General features: G+C 40.8%; 1 protein-coding gene across 7 annotated transcripts in view; it reads left to right on the forward strand.

Moving 5' to 3' along the window:
* Positions 1-23,726, forward strand: part of lrp1bb (low density lipoprotein receptor-related protein 1Bb) — a 446,550-nt gene that overhangs the window by 156,644 nt on the left and 266,180 nt on the right. For all 7 annotated transcript variants that reach the window (XR_006761946.1, XR_006761945.1, XR_006761947.1 and 4 more), the window contains one exon: positions 4,738-4,875. Coding sequence is in view for 4 of the 7 variants with exons in the window: in XM_014173709.2 (XP_014029184.2) it covers positions 4,738-4,875 (138 nt within the window). In the remaining 3 variants the exon portion in view is untranslated. The remainder of the gene's footprint in view (positions 1-4,737; positions 4,876-23,726) is intronic.

Here is a 23,726-nt window from a genome sequence, read left to right on the forward strand (position 1 = left end):
CGTTTCTGCATCACCAAATTTTGCGCAGGCAAAAGAGTAGGCTAGGTGTGCTTCAATTGTTTGTTCAGTACACGGACGCACTCTGCCAGTTCTCACAATGGTGCTTGTTTAGCAAAGTTTAGATAAAAGCTGAGTCAATGTCTTGGAAGATCACATAATGATTAATTATTATTCTATACTTAACAAAAATATAAACGCACAGTTAATTATTTTTTATTTTTTTACTGAGTTACAGTTCATACAAGGAAATCAGTCAATTTAAATAAATGCATTAGGCCCTAATCTATGGATTTTACATGACTGGAAATACAGATATGCATCTGTTGGTCACAGATACCTTAAAAAATTAAAAAGCTAGGGGCGTGGATCAGAACACCAGTCAGTCAGTATGGTGTGACCACCATTTGTCTCTTGCAGCGCAGCACAACTCCTTTGCATAGAGTTGATCAGGCTGTTGATTGTGGCATGTGGAATGTTGTCCCACCTCTCTTCAATGGACATTTTCAGTTTCCAGGAATTGTGTACAGATCCTTGCGACATGGGGCCGTGCACATGAGGTGATGGCGGCAGATGAATGGCACCTGGGCCTCAGGATCTCATCACAGTATCTCTTGTGCATTCAAATTGCCATCGATAAAATGCAATTGTGTTCATTGTCCATAGCTTATGCCTGCCCATACCATATCCCCACCGCCACCATGGGGCACTCTGTTCACAACATTGACATAAGCAAGCTGCTCACCCACACGACGCCATACACGTGGTAGGCGGTTGTTAGGCCGGTTGGATGTACTGCCAAATATTTTAAAACAATGTTGGAGGTGGCTTATGGTAGAGAAATGAATATTCAGTTATCTGGCAACAGCTTTGGTGGATATTCCTTTAGTCAGCATGCCAATTGCATGCGCCTTCAAAACTTGAAACATCTGTGGCATTCAGTTGTATGAGAGAACTGCACATTTTAGATTAGCCCGCTATTGTCCCCAGCACAAGTTGCACTTGTGTAATGATCATGCTGTTTTATCAGCTTCTTGATATGCCACACCTGTCAGGTGGATGGACTATCTTGGCAAAGGAGAAATGCTCACTAACAGGGAGGTAAACAAATGTGTGCACAACATTTGAGAGAAATACGCTTTTTGTGCATATGGACATTTTTAGGATCTTTTATTTAAGCTCATGAAACATAGGACCAGAACTTTACATGTTGTGTTCATATATATTTTTTTCAATACACAAGACATAACCAAATATAATAGCATAATATAACGTTACTGTTATAACAAAGACACCACCTAGCCTAGTGGTTCGAGCCAGTAACTGAAAGGTTGCTGGATCAAATCCCGATCTGACAAGTTAAAAATCTGTCTTTCTGAGCAAGGCAGTTAAAAACATGGATGTCTTTAACTGCCTTGCCAGCTCGGGAAGCGCCGAAGACGTGGATGGCGATTATGGCAGCTCCCCGCACCTCTCTGAGTCAGAGGGGTTGGGTTAAATGCGGAAGACCCATTTAAGTTGTGCAGATGACTAGGTATCCCCCTTTACCTATACGATTTTAGGATGGTAGCTAAATAGTAAAAAAATATCTAATCAGCCAACAGCGCATCCCTAGGCAGAATGTGCTTTGATTGAAACAAAATACAGGAAGGCTAAATAGTTTGTGAACCATCTACTGTAATTTTCTCAGAAAACAGTAATTCAAGAAGATCTACTGTAAATGCATATTCCCATGAAACTAATTGAGTTCAAATGATTGGATGGCGGATGCAGTTTGGACGTTTCACTGGTAATACGCGAAGAATTGTCATTCACAATTGAATAATAATGCCATGGCCTATTTTGAAAGACTACTAAAAATCAAAACAATTCTTGAGACAATGTGTGTGGGGATAGGCAGACATTGCAATTGGAGGATGCATTTTATGCATATTCTATAATGATATTCAATAGTCTACGTATGTCGATACAAACGTTGAGACATAATGACGTCATTCCTCTCCAGCACCTACAAAATGTGTACTACACCATGAGCGGTAGGGAGATTTGTGTGTGTGTGTTTGGGGATTTTTTTTTTCTTTCTTCCATGTAGGCTACACTGTCCCACTAATGTCCCGCAAAATCATCCTGTAGTCCAGCATTTTGGTATTTTAAATGTGGTCACCCTACCTGCATTTTGCCAGTTGTGTGGTATAAAAAAAATATTCTGCTCATGTCTTCTATCATGTAAATGACATCGAATTGCATGACATTTTTTGGGTTGAAATCCTAAAAACATGTCTGCTCAACTGTATTCCACTATGCCCCCCCCCCCCAGCACCCCCAACTCAAAACATCTTCCCCTGGCTATGTCTGGACCTGATTAATTTATTAATCAATTATTGTGAGGCTGGAGATGTGCCACTCTGATCTACAGTAATTGGAGAGACTTAAATATCACGACTTGGTAAACAAAGACATCAGTTACAGGAGCTACAGTTCCCTGCATTTGGCATCTATCTACCCACTGAAGACATGCCATACCTAATTATCTAAACTTTATAGTCCCTGGCTGTTTGATGTGTTGAAATATAATTTTTGTTAACTTTTCCACAGACCCTACAGCACCATAATGAGCAGAATGTGGTTGGTAGTTTTGCGCTGGGCTAAGTAGAGTGATTGTCATCCTCTCTCGACTGTAGAGAGACCATCTGTGTGTTCCTGTATGGTGGATCAGAATCAATGAATATTCATGCCTTTCTCTCATTGCATTAGATCAGTGCACATGCAGTAAGAGAATTGGGACATGTTATCAGAGACCTAAACATTCTTTTGTTAACTACCGTAAATAGATTCTGTGGATGCAGTAACAATATAATGTGTTTGTAAATTATTTGGATGCATTAAGTAAATGGCTCTGTGGATGAGCAGAGAGCGTCAATTTTCCCTCTATGGTATTTACTTTGAAAAGCATTTTTCAAGTGAATATACTGGAACTGGTCACACCTTTTCCTCTTCAAATGTTCTTGTGATTTTTGCTGCATCTCTTTTTCTCATGTTGGTTGAAGCGTTAGGTGACTCCTCTCCTAGTATAATAATACTAGGGCAAAGAGTGCAACCTATTGTGTACAATGTTGGCTTCATTCCGAAACGAATAGGATTTAACACTCAGGTCTCAGAGGAACAATGTGAAAAGAGCCCAGTTGATTTGGCTGCCATTTTGCTCATGTATGAAAGGGTCACTTATATTTGACTTTCCCTAAATCTAGCATATCCTTGCGGTGAGGTGTCTAAGACATAAGAGACTTAAAAATATCTCATATGCATTACATGTAATAATGCAGACCTGAGAGTAGAGACCATGGCATGGTTACAGGGAATCATTATGGTTTCACTTCTATTGCGCCGACAAACCTATTCTTTAAATCTCTTGGGAATGACAGACCCTTTTGTAATGGCCACCATAATTGTGGCATCATCCTGCCGTATGAAGTATAAATGAAAGCTGTGAAGAAGTAATGGCTCAGCGAGGATGGTTCAAGTGCTCTTGGTTGGATATGAGTTCGTATAGAGCTACATGGAGGAACTCTGGGGATCTGTAAGAGATCCTGTCTCGTGTAACAATAAATCTCCTTGTTAAGTGGCTAGTGTTGCCGTTATGGTAATTGATACCAATGCAGTTAAGGTGCAATGTGACACATTTACAATGCTGGCTGCTTGGGTCAGATGTATTTTATGTACTCTGGTGGGCTGCTGCCACGCAGATGAGGGTCACCTATATGCCTCATGAATCCTTAAACAGCTGTTTCCTCTCTGCTCTGTGTGTGTGTGTGTGCTTGCACTCCCGTGGTTACACTCTATTATAGGTTTCCGTGTGTGGTTCAGGAGCGTGGCTTTCCCATTGTAGCTCACTGAACATCTGTTGTGTATAAAGAACAATGCCGTCAAGTGTAAACAGAATTTGCATATGCCTCCTATATATTTTACTCTGATGTGCTTCTGTGAATGGTAATCATGTTTTCTGTAGAGGAACAGCACTGTGGGAAAAGATTATAGAGTATGAAAATAAAATGTCTCCAAACAATGATCATAAAAATAAATGCTTTTATGAGTAATTAGGTATAGTGATTAGTGTTGTGTAATTTATTGTTGATTGTCTGCTCATAGCTCAAGGTTTCAACTGTGCATTCTGAGGGTTTATTATCAAATGCACAATATGGCAATTCAGTTAATCACCTTTGGGTGTTCCTTAGAATCTAACACCTAGAATTAGGTAATGAACATTAGAGCTGGGAATTGCCAGGGACATCACGATACAAGATGTACCACGATTGTTACGAATTTATATGTATTGCGATTTGATACTGCAATTATATTGCGATTTGATGTTACAAACATATTGCTCACTATGTCTGCTGCAGAGAGACAAGAGAGAGCATGAGAAAACAAGTTTTGATCAGTCATGGAAATAAGTGCTGAAAACATGTTGGCTCACTTTTTATAGCTAGGAGAACAAGCTCACTATTTATAGCTAGGATAACAAGCTATAGGATGAAAAATACAAGAGTTTTGGTGCAGGTAGCGCCGACTAGCTCTAGCTAATGCTATCTACAGTGAAAAAAAAAAGTTAAATATCCCTAAATTTGATTGCGATATGTAACTGTACAGTATAGGATTTTCCCCCCATTACTAATGAACATAGACTATTATGACATCATACCATACAGGGCTTGCTAACAGTGATTGTCTTCTCTGTTCCAGGTGCGTGGGACATGGTGGTGAGATGTCCCCTGAATCACATACAGTGCATAGGGACGAGGAAGTGCATTCACTTCAACAAGCTCTGCAACGGAGCCATAGACTGTGAGGATGGCTTTGATGAAGGAGTTCACTGTAGAGGTAAGAGCTGGTTGTATCTCATTCACGTCCATGAACACTGAATGGACCACATTAACAACACTGGTATTAGGGTAGCATGTGGTATAGTTATTTTTAGACAGCAGTATATCTTTTAGCAATAATAAACTCTTATCTTATTACTATATTAGTGCATTAGACCAGTTTCCCTTTCTAGTGTGGTATGGTTTAATTTTGGTAGTGCAGCTGGTCTTTTATAATTTGCCCTCTCTAGTCAAACACTGTGAGCGTGCCAAGGTTACTTCCTATCACCCAGGTAGGTTGTCAGTAACAGAGCCAGTGATTGGCTGGCCCAGCAGGTCACTAGCACCAAGTGTTGTGTTGTACACAGGCTGTTGTTGCTCACAACATTCTAAAGCCGCAACACCAAGCTGCTATAGACACCTGGCTTACTGGGATACTGGCAAAGCCCACCCACCGGGCAGTGCTGATTAAGTACCCGTTAGCTGCAGTTAGCTTGGCCGGTTCGGACAATACTGTGACCTTTTTTGACCTGGAAGACATTCAAGTCACACTGTGTGTCGATTCAAGGTAATGATCTTGGCTTTTGATTCAAGGAAATGCTGAAAACAGTCAAAACGCATCCCATTCACTGGGATGCCACTGGACATTTCATTGGCTGTTCTGTTCAATATAATGTTCTGCTCGGTCTGATGAATTGGCTTGGTGTGTTGGCGGAGAGTAAGACAAAGGAAAGGAATTGCATTAATATTGATCTCAAAGTGGTTGACATTGTAATAGAGCAACTGCGTAAGTGTATTTGTTTTCTAAAACCCTCTTAAAATGTATGATTTTTGAATGACTATTACCTCCCAAAGTGATTTCATACAGTATTTGTTGAGTGTGCAGTTTAACTGCTGTACTGTCTATAGCCTATAGACAGCTACAGGGCTGTCATTGGCCTGTGAGATCTAAACTCCATGCAGGCCTTAATGCAATAGTGCATTCTAGACATGTCCTGTCAACCAGCGTTTACCTAATCCATTCACTAAGAAGTTGTTTGAAGCCCTGTTAAAAAAATGTACGAACAAAAAAATCTTTCAATAATTGTAACAGTTGTACTTGCTCTTGTTTTAACTGTCATACTCCTCCTCAAGTTACTCATATCTGGCACCCTGCAGGGATTGACTGTGGAAGTATATCTGATTTGTGGCCTTTTTAGTGATTCCATGGGATGGAATATTACAAACGCATCTCATTTGGCTGGAGTGGGAGTGGGAGTGGAGTGGCAGTGACCTGTTGGGCTCAGCTCAGGTTGGGACACATATGTTCTACTTCACCATTATGCACATAGAGAGCACTGAGAGCAGAGCAGGCTCGATGGGAGGTAGACCAAACGGAGGAGGAATTGAGGTCACTAAGAGAAGTTAGAGAGAGAACCAGCTGGGTCTATGACAAAACTTTTCCTGCTACCACCTCCTCCCTTTCTTCTCTTATGAATATACATGGCTAAATCCCAGGAGGGCATAATACCAAGGTACCCATATGGAAAAGCACTAAACCCTTCTCTCTCACCTTCAGAAAATGTGTTTATTTTTAATCACATACTCCACTCGGGGCAGTGCACGCTGGAACTCCTTTTCACAGGACTGCATGCCATGATGAACTTTTTCCACTGAGCCACATGGCTCTGTTTGCTTAGTATGGTCTGTAAAATAGCTTGAGATAACTAACCTTCCTGAAGTCTACAGGTGCAGTGGCGGGAACATAGAGCAAACTGGCAACTGTACTCATATACTGCACATACAGTATACACATACTGTAACCACAATATCACAACAGCATACTTCACACACTTACAGTGGTTGCTCAACTAAAAATTTTGAGATTATGCTGCGGGATTTAGAGATAATTTCTGGGCTATTACGGGCTTTTAGCAGGACGAAAGACTCTTGCCAACACCTCTCTGTATTTTAATACTTTGTGCAAGGCAATTGAACAGCATTAAAAAATGTGTGAATGGGGCCTCCCGAGTGGCGCAGCGGTCTAAGACACTGCATCACAGTGCAAACTAAGTTGCTACAGATGCTGGTTCGATACCAGTGCCGGCCGCGACTGGGACACCCCTGAGGCGACAGTGGGCTTTTGGTTTCTCTCCCTCTAAAAATAGTTTTTATCAAGCCAGCTTTTTTCTATGGAGCTACCCGTTCCAGGGTGTCATGACGTGGACCATTCTGGGTGTAGATTGTGCCCCCCCCTCTCTCTCCTAACCCAGGTTTTATTACCTCAGGTCATAAATACCGGGTAGAAACTGCCATGCAGTATTGAGGGAGAGAGTCTCCCAGAACAAAGAGCTTCTCTCGCCAAAATTCCTAATCCACAAAATGGGAGAACTAAACAATATTTATATTTTTTGAGAATGAGGGAATGGTCCGTAGGTAATTAAAGACCAATCCTGTCAAAGTTGTTTTATTCTGTGACATCAGGGAAGGACAGGAGAACTCCATAACTGTGCCTCTGTGTGTGTATACTTCACAGTGATCAGATTTACATCTAATTGTTGTATAAAATTAATGAGTAAAGATTAAACTATTTGTGAAATGATGTAATGTGATGTTGGCCTTCTAAATGAGATACTTGTAAAGTTTTAACTAGTCAGTGGCCACTCCTTGGCCTGAATGCCAAGCGTCACATCTGGAGGAAACGTTGCACCATCCTTACGGTGAAGCATGGTGGCGGCAGCATCATGCTGTGGGGATGTTTTTCAGCGTCAGGGACAGGGAGACTAGTCAGGATCAATGGAAAGATTAATGCAGCAAAGTACAGAGAGATACTTGATGAAAACCTGCTCCAGAGCACTCAGGACCTCAGACCGGAGCGAAGGTTCACCTTGCAATAGGACAACAACCCAAAGCACACAGCTACGACAATGCAGGAGTGGCTTCAGGACAAGTCTCTGAATGTCCTTGAGTGGCCCAGCCAGAGCCCGGACTTGAACCCATTTGAACATCTCCGGAGAGACCTGAAAATAGCTGTGTAGCGACGCTCCCCATCCAAACTGACAGAGCTTGAGAGGATTTGCAGGGAGAACTGGGAGAAACTTCCCAAATTAGGTGTGCCAAGCTTGTAGTGCCATACCCAAGAAGACTCAAGGCTGTAATCGCTGCCAAATGTACTTCAACAAAGTACTGTCTAAACACCTGTTTTTGCTTTGTCATTATGGTGTATTGTGTGTAGTTTTATAAAAAAACGATTTAATACCTTTTAGAATAAGGCTGTAACGTAATAACATGTGGAAAAAATCTAGGCGTCTGAATACTTTCCGAATGCACTGTAGTCCACACAGTGACCATACAAACATCCTAACGAGAAACCATGGATTGCAGTCAACATCTGCACCGAGCTAAAGGCTAGAGTTGCCGCTTTCAATGAGTGGGACATAAATCCGGACACTTATAAGAAATCCTGCTAGCCCTCTGGCAAACCATCAAACAACCAAAGTGTCAATACAGGACTAAGATCGAATCCTACTACACCAGCTCTGATGCTCATCGTTTGTGGCAGGGATTGCAAACTATCACGGATTACAAAGGGAAACCCAGCCATGAGCTGCCCAGTGAGGCGAGCCTACCAGACAAACTAAATGCCTTCTATGCTCGCTTTGAGGCAAGCAACGCTGAACCATGCATGAGAGCACCAGCTGTTCTGGACGACTGTGTGATCACGCTCTCCGTAGCCGATGTTAGTAAGACCTTTAACCTCTCTTGGGCAGGTGGGACGCTCACCCATGGTTCACACTATTCAACAGCCAGTGAAAAATCTGAGCGCCAAATTCAAAACCACAAAATGTCAAACAAAGGACTATTTTACACCATTTTAAAGGTACACGTCTCCTTAACCTGTTAGGGCTAGGGGGCAGTATTGACACGGCTGGATAAAAAACATACCCGATTTAATCTGGTTACCACTCCTACCCAGTAACTAGAATATGCATATACTTATTACATATGGATAGAAAACACCCTACATTTTCTAAAACTGTTTGAATGGTGTCTGTGAGTATAACAGAACTCAAATGGCAGGTCAAAACCTGAGAGATTCCTTTACAGGAAGTGGCCTGTCTGACCATTTCTTGAACTTCTTTTCCATCTCTATCATTTACTAAGGATCTCTGCTCTAACGTGACACTTCCCACGTCGTCCATAGGCGCTCAGAGCCCGGGAAAAAACAGAATGTCGTCATTCCAGCCCCAGGCTGAAACACATTATCGCCTTTCTCAAGTGGCCGATCAAGGGACACTGGGCTTATGCGCGTGACCCCGACCGCCCCCGTCTTTGGGATTTTTTCCTCTGTTTGCCGAAAAGGAGATTCCCTGTCGGAATATTATCGCTTTTCTACGAGAAAAATGTCGTAAAAATTGATTTTAAACAGCGGTTGACATGCTTCGAGTACGGTAATGGAATATTTAGAATTTTATTGTCACGAATTGCGCCATGCGCGCGACACTTCTTTACTATTTCGGATAGTGTCTGGAACGCATACGAACAAAACGCCGCTATTCGGATATAACGATGGATTATTTTGGATTATTTGTTATTGAAGTAGCAGTCCTGGGTGTGCATTCTGACGAAGACAACAAAAGGTAATCAAACTTTTATAATAGTAAATATGATTATGGTGAGTGCTAAACTTGCCGGGTGTCTAAATAGCGAGCCCGTGATGCCTGGGCTATGTACTTAGAATATTGCAAAATGTGCTTTCACCAAAAAGCTATTTTAAAATCGGACATATCGAGTGCATAGAGGAGGTCTGTATCTATAATTCTTAAAATAATTGTTGTGCTTTTTGTGAACGTTTATCGTGAGTAATTTAGTAAAATGTTAGCGAATTCCCCGGACGTTTGCGGGGGGTATGCTAGTTCTGAACGTCACATGCTAATGTAAAAAGCTGGTTTTTGATATAAATATGAACTTGATTGAACAAAACATGCATGTATTGTATAACATAATGTCCTAGGGTTGTCATCTGATGAAGATCATCAAAGGTGAGTGCTGCATTTAGCTGTCTTCTGGGTTTTGGTGACATTATATGCTAGCTTGAAAAATGGGTGTCTGATTATTTCTGGCTTGGTACTCTGCTGACATAATCTAATGTTTTGCTTTCGTTGTAAAGCCTTTTTTAAATCGGACAGTGTGGTTAGATTAACGAGAGTCTTGTCTTTAAATGGCTGTAAAATAGTCATATGTTTGAGAAATTGAAGTAATAGGATTTTTAAGGTTTTGAAAATCGCGCCACAGGCTGGCAGTGGCTGTTACGTAGGTGGGACGAACTCGTCCCGCCTAGCCTAGAGAGGTTAATGTAACCACATTGTCCGATTTCAAAAAGGCTTTATGGCGAAAGCATAAAGTTAGATTATGTTAGGACAGTTCCAACACAAGAAAAAGCACACAGCCATTTTCCTAGCAAGGACATGCGTCACAAAAACCAGAAAACCAGCTAAAGTTATGCACTAACCTTTGACGATCTTCATCAGATGACACTCCTAGGACATCATGTTACACAATACATGCATTTTTTGTTCGATAAAGTTCATATTTATATCCATAAACCCCATTTTACATTGGTGCGTGATGTTCAGAAAATATTTTGCCTCCAATACTGCCGGTGAATCAGCACAACAATTTACAAAAATACTCACCATAAACGTTGATAAAATATTAAACTGTTATTCAAAGAATTATAGATGAACATCTCCTTTATGCAAACGCTTTGACAGATTTCAAAAAAGCTTCACGAGGAAAGCACACTTTGCAATAATCTGAGTACTGCGCTCAGAAAAATACGCTAGGCAATACAGATACCCGCCATTTTGGAGTCATCTAAAATCATAAATAGCATTAGAAATATTCACTTACCTTTGATGATCTTCATCAGAAGGCACTTCCAGGAATCCCAGGGCCACAATAAATGTTGCTTTGTTCGATAAAGTCCATAATTTATATCCAAATCGCACCTTGTTGTTAGCGCGTTCAGTAAGCTACTCCAAGTGAAGGAAGCTCGCGAAAAATGTCACGACGAAAAGTAAAAAAAAGTTATATTTACATTCGTTCAAACATGTCAAACGTTGTATAGCGTCAATCTTTAGGGCCTTTATCACTTAGAACTTCAATAATATTCCAACCGGACGATTCCATTGTCTTGAAAAACGTTTTGGAACACAGCTACCTCTCACGTGAATGCGCGCCAATGAACTGATGTCCTTCCCTGGGTCACCAACTTCCCCACCTTCTTGTTCGCTCTCTGTTCATCATAGACGCCTCAAATAACTTTCTAAAGACTGGTGACATCTAGTGGAAGCCTTAGGAAGTGCAAAATGAACCCTAAGTCCCTGCGTGTTCGATAGGCAATGACTTGAAAGGACTACAAGCACCAGAATTCTCACTTCCGGGTTAGATTTTTCTCAGGTTTTTGCCTGCCATATGAGTTCTGTTATACTCACAGACATCATTCAAACAGTTTTAGAAACTTGAGTGTTTTCTATCAAAATCTACTAATAATATGCATATTCTAGTTCCTGTGCCCGAGTAGTAGGCCGTTTAATTTGGGTATGTTTTTCATCCGGCCGTGAAAATACTGCCCTCTACCCTAGAGAGGTTATTAAACAGGTTAAAATTCACAAGGCCGCAGGACCAGATTGATTACCAAGACGCGTACTCAGAGCATGCGTTGACCATCAAGCAAGTGTCTTCTTTGACATTTTCAACCTCCCTGACCCAGTCTGTAATACCCACTTGTTTCAAGCAGACCACCATAGTCTCCGTACCCAGGAACACAAAGGTAACCTGTCCAAATAACTTTCGCCGCTTAGCACTCACATCTGTAGCCATGAAATGCCTTGAAAGGTTGGTCATGGCTCACATCAACACCATCATGCCAGACACCCTGTACCCACTTCAATTCGCATACCACACCAACAGATCCACAGATGAGGCAATGTCTATTGTACTCCACACTGCTCTTTCCCACCTGGATAAAATAAACACATACGTGAGAGTGCTGTTCATTGACTACAACAATTACTAAGTTAAAGACCCTGGGATTTAACACCTCCCCCTGCAAATGGATACAGGACTTTGATGGGCCGCCCCCAGGTGGTGAGGATAAGCAACAACACATCCCCCACGCTGACTCTCAACACAGGGGCCCCTCAGGGGTGCGTGCTTAGCCCCCTCCTGTACTCTCTGTTCATCCATGACTGCGTGACCACACACGACTCCAACACCATCACTAAGTTAATGACACAAAGGTACTAGGTCTGATCCTCAACAATGATGAGAGAGCCTACAGGGAGGAGGTCAGACCTGGCAACCTCTTCCTCAACGTCACTAAATGTATTTATAAAGCCCTTTTTACATCAACAGATGTCACAAACTGCTTATACAGAAACCCAGCCTAAAACCCCAAACAGCAAGCAATGCAGATATAGAAGCTTGGTATGGCAATTGCTTTACATCCGACCGCAAGGCGCTACAGAGGGTAGTGCGTACGACCCAGTACATCACTGGGGCTGTGCTCCCTGTCATCCAGGACTTTTGGTGTCAGAGGAAGGCCCTAAACATCAAAGCCTCCAGCAACCCAAGTCACAGTCTGCTCTCTCTGCTACCGCACTGCAAGCGGTACCATAGAACCAAGTCTGGGACCAAATGGCTCCTGAACAGCTCCTGAAAAGCCATAAGACTGCTGAACAGTTAATTAAATGGCTACGCAGACTTGGTGCTACAGACTGTTCAACCTCTACCTACATGTACCGGTACTCCTTGTATATAGCCTCGATATAGTTATTTTATTGTGTTACTATTTTATTTTTATTTAATTGTTAATTTTCTTACAGAATTGTTAGGAAAGAGCTCGTAAGTAAGCGTTTCACGAGAAAGTCTACACTTGTTGTGTTCGGCGCATGTGACATATACAATTTTATTTGACAGCCTTCCAGCTGATGGGGTTTTAGGCTGGGTTTCTGTATAAGCAATTTGTGACATCTGCTGATGTACAAAGAGCGTTATAAATACATTTGATTTGATTTCATGGCGAAACTCAAGTCGCACTGCATTATTGCTGCCTCATGCACCAATTAATGTTGTTACTCCTATGACCAGAGAAAGTGAAATATTCCTCGATTTTAAACAAGTCACAAGCCGCTAATAATAACAACGCAAGCCTATCGGAAAACACTTTGCTATACTCATTCACTGCTGCGGCAGTGCTGTTTGTAGCATTAGTGGAAGTAGAGAGAACGTGCATTTTATGGATTATACAAGTGTTGAACAAAGTGTTTACAGTGCTGAATAACTAATTAAACAAACTTACTCAGAAGAACAGCAGCTCTTTGCTGTATTCATTGAGTCTCTCTCTAGTCAAGATTTTAAAAGTTTTGAAAGCGAACTATATCTACTTTGCTGGGGGTTCGAGGCTTCTTTATACAGTCTTTGGCTCGAGGAAACTGTACAGACATTATTGGCTCTGAAGAAATGTAAATAATTGTGATGTTAAGGTACAGTATGCTTGTAGTACTGTACAAAGCAAATGAGAGAGGCATACCATACAGACTGATGAGAGCTCTAATAATTACCACTGAACCTGAACAGATTTCATTGGACGTCCAATGTTCTCCTGAACCAGTCACATTTATGGAAACATCCTGACTGGTCTCTTGTAACAGAAATACGACTGTAATAATAAGACTCCAGATGCCTTAAAACATTACAGTGATGAGGTGTAGCTGCCTGCTGCCTTAAACACAGCACTGTTTTGACAGGCGCATCTCCGTTTGAGCCACAGAATATGGACTTCTCTCTGGAGTGTGGGGGTAAACTGTGCTTTTATCCTAAAAGAAACACTACGCTGCTGATTTCTCATGTCAAACTGCCACCTGTCAAAATCTGTCTGTCTGTCTGCACTGCTCAGCCTTGTTAGATAAATGTTGAAATGTTCAGTCTCTTTCTAATACATTTCATAACATTCCCCTATCCTGAAGTTTTAGTCTTTAGTCTTATAGGGTTTGGGCAGTATCCAGATGTTCATATCGTCATACCATTCTTCTCTCATCCCAGGATATATGGTATTACCATCTTAGTACACAAAGGGGCGCCAAAGAAACGCAAACAAGCCCATTGGGCATCTAGTACCAGAATGCTAACAAAGTTAGGACAAGTAATAGCGAATTTCCATTGGCTGCTAGCTAAATATGCTAATTAAAATAAACAATTTGCATAGACAGGCAATCCAGCTCAAAAAGTTATACATATATAGGTAGGAGCTACCTAATGTCATTTTTGGTGAGTTGGGACATTTACAAGCGAATGTGAATGAGAGACGTTGTGCAAATTAACAAAGTTTTGACACATACTTGTCTGAAGGAAGAACCGTACGTGCTCTGAAGCAGCATGTGTACATGATCTGTCTGTGTGGAGTCAGGAGTTGCAAGGGCAACAGGCCTGCCTGCTCTGCTCCGAGAAGAGAGGGGAGGAGCAGACAGGCTGAGAACGGAGAGGAGAAAAAACGCATGGAAATCAAGTGGTGGAAGCTGTACAGATAAATAATCCAAAAGGTTTTTGACTTCTCAAACATGTCAGAAAGCGAACACTGCAGTAGATGATGACCATCACCTTATTAATTGCAAAATTCTGCATTTTTCACGCAGAAAAAAATATAAAACGCATAAGAAATATCTTGCTGCATTTTGTAAACGCAGGTCTAAAATGCTTCTTGTAATTTCTGATTGGCATCCGACTCATTTTGTGCTTCAGTTGCACTTGGATGAGAATTCACAAACAGGCATTCTATCAGCAGACAGCGCTCTGACTGATGTGTAGCTTCTTTTCTCCGGTACTTTCCTCGGTGTAGCCAGCCTACTTTTCTTCAGTAAAATGAAAGATTAACTTTAAGCAAAACATTAGGAAATGTAGTTGGCTACATTCTTTCTATGATTAACATTAGAAATATAAAAATATGTTTATGCAAAAATACCTTGCTTTTTCATTGCAAATTCATTTACTCATAGCGTTGCACTTCTGTTGTCATCTGATGGAAATTAAGATATTTTCTGCTGAATGTGTTGCAATCATGTATTTTCTGTGAAGGAAAACTATAGTTGCACATCCCTGATCACTCTATTGAAGCAAAAAAACACCGTTGACTTTCAGTATTAAACGTGACCACTGTCAATACATAGCTGGACTCACCTGCTCCCGCTTTCTCCCATTGTGCTTTTTACAAACAAACACGTGACTGACTCAACTGTTATGGGGAACTACGGTAAGATTCATCATGTAAAATACTGTGACAGGTGAAATTAAGGACGCAATCTGCGTATTGCAAAACTTGACTGTAGGTATTGACCATCCCATGGTTATTTCCAAATACCCCGGTATACGATATATACGGTATACTGCCCAAGCCTAGTCTTATACAGAATGTCTAAATGATGAGAGCCACTCTCACTCACAGACTCTTCACAACAAGGCATATATTGTGTTTCAGTTCACCTCTTCTATAGGTATAAAACTCTTTTCATCATCTTGTGTAGACACCAAATAAGTGGGCCTAGACAGGCTGTAAGTGATACAAATTACATACCTTTTTTCTCTCCTTCCATTATTTTATAGAAACGATACATTTATTAATAGATAAATCCCCTCTAACAGTGTAATGAAAAACCATGTCACACAAGTCTTCTCCCCTCCCTCTCTCTGCCTTTCAACAGCATTCAATTATCTCACTTGATTAACTTTTCATTACTAACAATTCAAACAAACAAACAAACAGTGTCCTCCGGGGTGAGGGAGGCTGTGAAAAGAGACAACGTCCCCGTTACTCAAATGACTAGCCATGAATACAGTACAACTAATTTCCTCCCTCCTTCCTTTGCAACTTAAAAAATAGAATATTACCAACGAACCATCCTTATAGAGGCAACTATTAGCATATTTATTGAATTCATAGTTGTCTAATGAAATTGAATATATTTATAGAAAAAGGGGCAAGTTGCTTATAAAATAAACTCAGTTTTATACTCTTACTATGACTTTATGGTAAAGTGTTGGCTTGTTTCATTCATAGAATTACAGTTCATATGACTATTTTGTAAGATTGGGTTGTCACCAAGGGTTTATTTTATTTTGATTGCACTTTATATTACACTAGTTATCAGTAGTGGAGTGGTCCATGTAGGTAATCGACATGTCGTAAGTAATGAAACTCAGTTAAACGTTTTGATGGAAGTAATGATTTTGATCTGTCTAAAGCATTCCAAGACTTTTCAAAGTCAAGAGTTGCATTATGTTTTTTTTTACTTCAGCTGTTAAATCTTCTCGGTCAGCTCTGGAACCCATAATAAATAATTGTATGATAAATGGTAGAAGATACAGTGCCTTCAGAAAGTATTAATATCCCTTGACTTATTCCACATTTTGTTGTGTTACAGCCTGAGTTCGAAATTGATTTAATATATGTTTTTTTCTCACCCATCTACACACAATACTTCAATTGTATTGAAAATACAGAAATATCTAATTTACATAAGTATTAACACACCTGATTCAATACTTTGTATAAACAACACCATTGCCAGCAATTACAGCTGTGAGACGTCTTAGGTAAGTCTCTAAGAGCGTTGTACAACTGGATTGTACAGTATTTGCCCATTATTCAAGCTCTGTCAAGTTGATTGTTGATCATTGCTCAGGAACATTCAGTGTCATCTTGGTAAGCAACTCCAGTGTAGATTTGGCCTTGTGTTTTAGGTTATCGACTTTCTGAAAGATTAATTAATCTCCCAGTGTCTGTTGGAAAGCAGACTGAACCAGGTTTTCTTCTAGGATTTGCCTGTGCTGTATTCCGTTTCTTTTTATCCTAAAAAGTCCCTAGTCCTTGTCGATAACAACCATACCCATAACATGATGCACCCACCACAATGCTTGAAAATATCAAGAGTGTTACTCAGTGTTGTGTTTTGTTGTATTTTTCCCCCAAACATAACACATTGTATTCAGGACAAAAAGTTCATTTCTTTGCCACATTTTTTGCAGTTTTACTTAAGCACCTTGTTGCAAACATGATGCGTGTTTTGGGGAAAAAAACGATTCTGTACAGGGTTTCTTCTTTTCACTCTGCCATTTAGGTTAGTATTGTGGAGTAGCTACAATGTTGTTGATCCATCCTCAGTTTTCTTATATCACAACCATTAAACTCTGTAACTGTTTTAAAATCACCATTGGCCTCATTGTGAAATCCCTGAGCAGTTTCCTTCCTCTCCGGCAACTGAGTTAGGAAGGACACCTGTATCTTGGTAGTGTATGGGAGTATTGATATACCTCCAAAGCCTAATTAATAACTTCACCATGCTCAAAGGGATATTCATCGTCTGCTTTTTTAATCTACCAATCGGTGCCCTTCTTTGCAAAGCATTGAAAAACCTCCCTGGTTTTTGCGGTTGAATCTGTGCTAGATGTTACCGTGGAAACAGACTCAATGCCCCAGCATCCAGTCTTCAGTCAAAGTTTTAAAATTGCACCTCCTCTCCCCTCTCCTTATATCAGCTATTCGGTTATTTTATTTTCAAGTGAGTCTTTATCCATAATCGTCAATTACACAGTTATAAAAAAAATCTGAGGCTTACTTACTTACTATAGATATTCAATATACTGCTTCATGTTAGTGTAGATTTGATGCAATAACACATTTGAAGGCATATGATAAAGGAATAAGGTCATTCATGTTTATTTGACTGTAGATGTGGATTTGTATTCACAATGTAAACTCATAGCTCACAAGATACTAAACTTTAAGTCCCAACTCTTTGACAGGTTTGGTTGTTACACAAGTTTCACTCTTGAATATTGTTTTGTGTTTTGCTTGTTTAGCTGCTTGCCAGGCGCGCACACACACACACACACACACACACACACACACACACACACACACACACACACACACCATATCAACAATGACAGGCTTTCACAATCAATATTTGATGCATCGCACTTTGTTGATTCGCAGTCTGGTGAGAAATTGTCAGTCATATCATTACTCTCGACAAATTGTGCTTTGAGGGAATAGCAACATTTACTATTACAAATGAGCATTGTTCCTGAGCTGTGGGATTACATGTCTTCAAACTAACATGTTCATGTATGGTTCAATTTTATAACTATTTACACTGTCTGGGTCTGGACAGTTCTATGTCACATCAAAGCTGACACACTTGAAGTGACTTGAATAACTTGAATACATTTTTAGATTGCTTCAATAAAACACATTGTTTATCTCTTCTATATACAATTTCCTAGTGTGTAGTTCAACAACTTGATAATTTTTAGATCGCTTCAAGAAAGTTTAGTTATTTTCTTCTACAGACAATTGCATAGTGGGTTATCAAAATCTTGTCTGGCCGTACCCATACCAGGGGAGAAAATGTACTCCAACTTTTGGTCCATTTGAATGTTTGACCCTCTTACTCTGCCTACCCACTTAGAGGACACCCACAGTAATTAGAGAGCAGGATGGGTTAGTGTTTTAATATGAGAACAGGGGAGATCGAATGCCATGCCATGCTTATTAAAGCATCTCCAAGCTGGAAACGGCCCTGGCTTCTGTGTTGGGTCAGCATCTTAATTTGGTCATACATTAATTGGAGACCTTGAGAGCTAACGGGGGAGGCTGGGTAAAGGAACAGAGAGGCTGGGTAAAGGGCCTGCCTTCCCGGAGACAAAGGCCACGCAGGTCCCATGAGGCTGGTCGGGGGTGGGGGGTGTTAGTCTGGCCTACCCCTTTTGCAGCTTTGTGGTGAAGCAATGCCAGCCATGTTTGTGTTGGCACAGGAACCAGTGCCACAGTGATCACTATGCAGGCCATGCCTGGCCATCTGTGTAGCCTCCTGTGGGGTTAACTCAAAGCCAGGTTAGCGCAGTCACTGTGTTTTCAGGTGGATGATGGCTATATCTGTGCGTAGATAAATATAATTCAGTGGATTTTGAGTTACCATTTTGAGATCAGGATGTTATTACTGTATGTACCCTCACTCTCTCTAACTGTTCCATAGAAAACCAAATGTTTGTGCAACGTTAAATATTCAGTATAAGATGATAATGTTCATTTGAATTAACATTGAATTGATTTTACCTGCAGGATAGTCAATGTGATGCACACTAATAACCATGCTATATAACATAAGTTAAATACTGTATCTCCAATATAGATTTCTATGTGATGAATTACACAATTGACCAATGAATCTTGTTTCCATGGTTACCCTACATTTTAATACTTCTTAGATGTTTAGGGGACTTGCATGGTTCTGGTACAGGTTCCGACCAACATTTTCACTTACAAATCGATCTGTGGACACAATAGATCGAAATGCCTTGCATTGAGCAATTGTCCGGGTTCCCACTGACACTGTAATACATTTTTTAGAGCCTGTGTGACGTAGAATGGGAAATCTGAAACCACTTGAAGCTGGGATGATCCTCCTACCATTTCATTCGCTCTTCCGACTGTCTATCAACTCCTGGCTGAACAATATGTCACAGCCACTGACAAACGGCATGCCTGCAATCCTTACAACATAGTGCAGCAGGAGAGAGTGGTTTCAATAGCACATTCAGAGATCGATTTATAGACGTTAATCTAAAATAATTCATAGATTTTAAACAAAAACACACTTTCGATTTGTCATATGGACAAGATTAATATGAGATGAAAGGTGAGTCCCTAACGAGCTCAGGAAGCCAAGCTAGAGCTGTGTGACGTTCACAGCAGTGGGGGCAGATATCATAAGGTGAATGCACCAATTTGTAAGTCGCTCTGGATAAGAGCGTCTGCTAAATGACGTAAACGTAAATGTAATGTTTTGATCAAGAGAGACCTTTCTCGAACACTAAAATACAAATATGTACACTGAACAAAAATATAAATGCAACATGCAACAATTTCAAAGATTTTACTGAGTTACAATTGATTATATTATAAGGAAATCAGTAATTTGAAATAAATTGATTAGACCCTAATCTGTGGTTTTCACATCTGTTGGTCACAAACACCTTTAAAAAAACGACTCAGTGAAACATAAGATATTACCGTTTTTAATGTCCCGTTGGTAGGGTAGTCTTGACCGTAGATCATCGAGTTTGTTTTCCGGTGATTGCATGTTGGCCAATTGAACCGATGGCAGTGGCGATTTTCTCACTTTCCTCTGAATCTTCACAAGGCACCCCGACTTTCTCCTTCTGTATCTCCACCTTTTCTTCACGCGATTGAAGGGGATTTGGGCCTGGTCTCCGGAAAGCAGTATATCCTTCGCGCCAAACTCATTAAAGAAATATCTTTGTCCGGTCCGAGGTGAGTGATCTCTGTTCTGATGTCCAGAAGCTCTTTTCGGTCATAAGAGACTTAAGCAGCAACTTTATTCACAAAATAAGGTACAATCAATGCGAAAAACAAACAAAATAGCACAGTTGTTTAGGAGCCCGTAAAACAGCGGCCATCCCCTCCGGCGCCATTATATCTTGGTGGACCAGTGGTGACAGTGAGGTTCATATGACATTCAAGGTATAGGTCTGCGCGGTACTGATTTATTTATCCCTCTCCCGCCCGCAACTGCAGCTTTTCATATGCAACGGCCTGCAACCACTGGCTTTCTGTCCAACTCCCACCCACTACTGCAAGAACTGGCCCCTAACCCAGTTGCAATGTTATTTTAGGTATATGTGGCCCAGCTCACTTGCCAGCCATGGTCCCAGCAATTTTGCACCCTATAGGCAATATCAAAATGAGCAAAAATAACCGAAGAAATAGGTTAAATTACCAGAGATTCTCAGGTGGCCCATTATATTAGGCTATCTGTATTACTGGGCTATATCAGCCAATAGGCTAGAAGTAGTTTGAAGAGAGCAGAGTTGCACTTTCTCTTGAGCTACGTTTTATAGCCTACCTTTTAGGAGAGGGACGATTTTCTGATGGAGACAAATATGGGTGATCGATATTTATTGGCAATGTAGTAAATTATAGCCTAATCATATTTAGGAAGTACATTTCCTTGGAATGATAAATGCCACGTGCTTCTCCGCCCCTGCAGGCTGCCCACTCTATTTAATTGAGACCACACGTGCACCTGATCTCGCATGCATGGCTACTGAACTTGAAGCAGCAAGAATGATGAGTGTGGACACTTGCACTTTCTCTTGAGCTACGTTTTGCATATAGGATATAGTCTACCTTTTAGGAGGACGATTTGCAGGCAGAGACAAATAAATGGGCAATCAATATTTATTGAAAATGAAAAGGCTCAACGCTCGCTCACAATGGTAGCCTATGCACGACTCACGTTGGTTGAGCGCCCTACACTTATCTCCATTATCAATATTTATTTACAGACAATGTATTAAACTATTGTCTAATCATATTCCAGTTAATTTCCTTGTAAAGATAACTGGCATGTGACTCTCCACCCATATAGGCAGCCTACTCTATTTAATTGAGACCAAACATATAGGCTGCTAGGCACACCCATTTACGTAGTGGAGGGTATACGCAGGTACATGCCTTATACCCACACATGTTTCAGTGGGCATTGAATTCCCACGATACGTATCAAAGTATTGTACTGGAGGTATTCTGGTAAATGTTAACTAGCTACAAAGTAGCCTATGCCTACCTAGCATAATTATATTATGATTATTTGCATCAATCCGTAGGTGTCACGACTTCCACCGAAGTTGGCTCCTCTCCTTGTTTGGGCGGCGTTTCAGCAGTTGACGTCACCGGCCTTCTAGCCATCACCGCTCCATTTTTCATTGTTCCATTTGTTTTGTCTTGTTCCCCGCACACCTGGTTTACATTCCCTAATCACATTGTATATATATATTCCTCTGTTCCCTCCATGTCCTTGTGTGGAATTTTTTTGTTACATGTTCAGTGTGACGTGCCAAGCTGGTTATTCCCCCCCCGGGCATTCTTGGCTGGAGGTTTGACGCTGTTGTGTCCGTTTGTTGTGCTTCTTCCCAAATAAAGAGTGCGCCTGTTCACAACTCGCTGCTCTCCTGCACCTGACTTTGCTATCAGTACGCACACCCGTGACAGTAGGCCATTTTTTAAAAATGTAATTCCATTGAATGTGCTAGGCTACAGAAACACCACTAACCAAAGAACAGTGCCAGGTTCCTGTGCACTTCAATTAAAGGGTAACTACACAAAAAAATAACAAAATTTAAACCTCAAAAGTGGTGTCCTGGTGTGGTTTAAGCATTCTTATCGACTTAAAACAACTAATCTTGTTGTTTTTCTATATATAAAAAAAAGTATGAGAGCAAAAACCTGAAAAGAAATGACTGTGAAAGACCAATATGGGATTTATAATTTACGTCATTCAAAGTGTATGTCCTGTTTCTCATAGTATTTTTCACACAGGGTACCTTTCCTTCGCAAGGTGAGCACACTTTATCTCCCATGCAGGGTTGTTTGCAGCTTTCCCCGTAAATTGGGCTACTTTGAAAACTATGTTGCGGGGTAAATGTATTGGTCGCGGGTTGCGTATTTTTGGGCTACTTCTAAATTGCGCTGTGGCCGCCATGGCATTTCTCTCGCTCTCAAAAAAAGATATATTTCACTGTGACCTGCTTCTGACTATCAGGCAGTGAGGCAGGCTGTTGCTGAGTGAATGAGTGGTGGGGAGGGCCGGAGGGGTGTGTGTGTGTTGAGAGAGCACTGCAGCATGCAGCTTAGTCCACTATTGGCTGATTCACGTGAGTGAGAGGAGACAGAGCAGCACACGCATGTCGTGACAACTTTTTACTAGTTGTAGGTACGCTATTTAACTTGTCATTATGCATGAGTGGAAATTTGAAATGGAAGTTATGTAACTCCATCACATGCTTCTGTTATGGGGAAAAGTCCTCAATGAAACTGACATTAAATGTGGAGAATGATCAGTTGCGATTTTAGCATGTAAATCTTGGTGGGGCAAACAAAAAATATATATTTTTAGATGCATGCCTGCAAAGCCACTACACAACCCAACACAACACTAAACAATGCATGAATTGCACTATAGCGGTGACAAACAGTGCCCACAAACGGTTAGGGCCTACATAAAGCTGTCCCAACAGCAGAGCTTTCTTTTCAGCATCATGGACTGAATCCTTACCACCGCTACACCTGGCTATCAGTGGAGCCTTGTCTGGCAGCGAAACAGATAATTCAGCCTCATTTACTGCCTTTAAAAAAAAACATCACTAATATGGCTGACTTGCTTAAACAAATGTGGTTTCTACTGACAATTGAGATGTACAAACTATGGCATACGTGAACGATGAGTGGATAAGAGGCAATCCGTAATTTTGATTAAGACATTAATGAGTGAGCTAGGATGGACGTAGTCAATATAACTATTTGTTCAGCACTTTTGAAATGTACAGTGACATAATTCAGAGTATGGGTCATTCTTACAGTATTCTCCCTGTACACCAAATCAGAACCGTAGGATAAATTAAGGTGGCATATAAGCAGACAATGAAACTCTTACAATATTCAATGATTACATTTCTCTAAAACAGGCTATAGGCTACATGTGCACCACCAAGTCAGAACAGTATGCTAAGTTATGAGTGGGAAAGGGACCACATTTTTAGGGTGAGGCACATGGGCTACTAACAGCTTACTACACGCCATACACTTAATATTACTTTCTTTATTTTCTACAGTATAGAGATCTCCCTGGCATATTACATTATTTATGCAGCAGCATACAAGACATTTTTGGACTCAACGTGTTGTGCTCTGTTCACTTGAACAGGAAGGTGGTGTGGCGGTCCTTCTTGTGGGAAAATTGTGTCATCAAA

This window comes from Salmo salar, chromosome ssa25, assembly GCF_905237065.1.
Source record: "Salmo salar chromosome ssa25, Ssal_v3.1, whole genome shotgun sequence".
Taxonomy (NCBI): domain Eukaryota; kingdom Metazoa; phylum Chordata; class Actinopteri; order Salmoniformes; family Salmonidae; genus Salmo; species Salmo salar.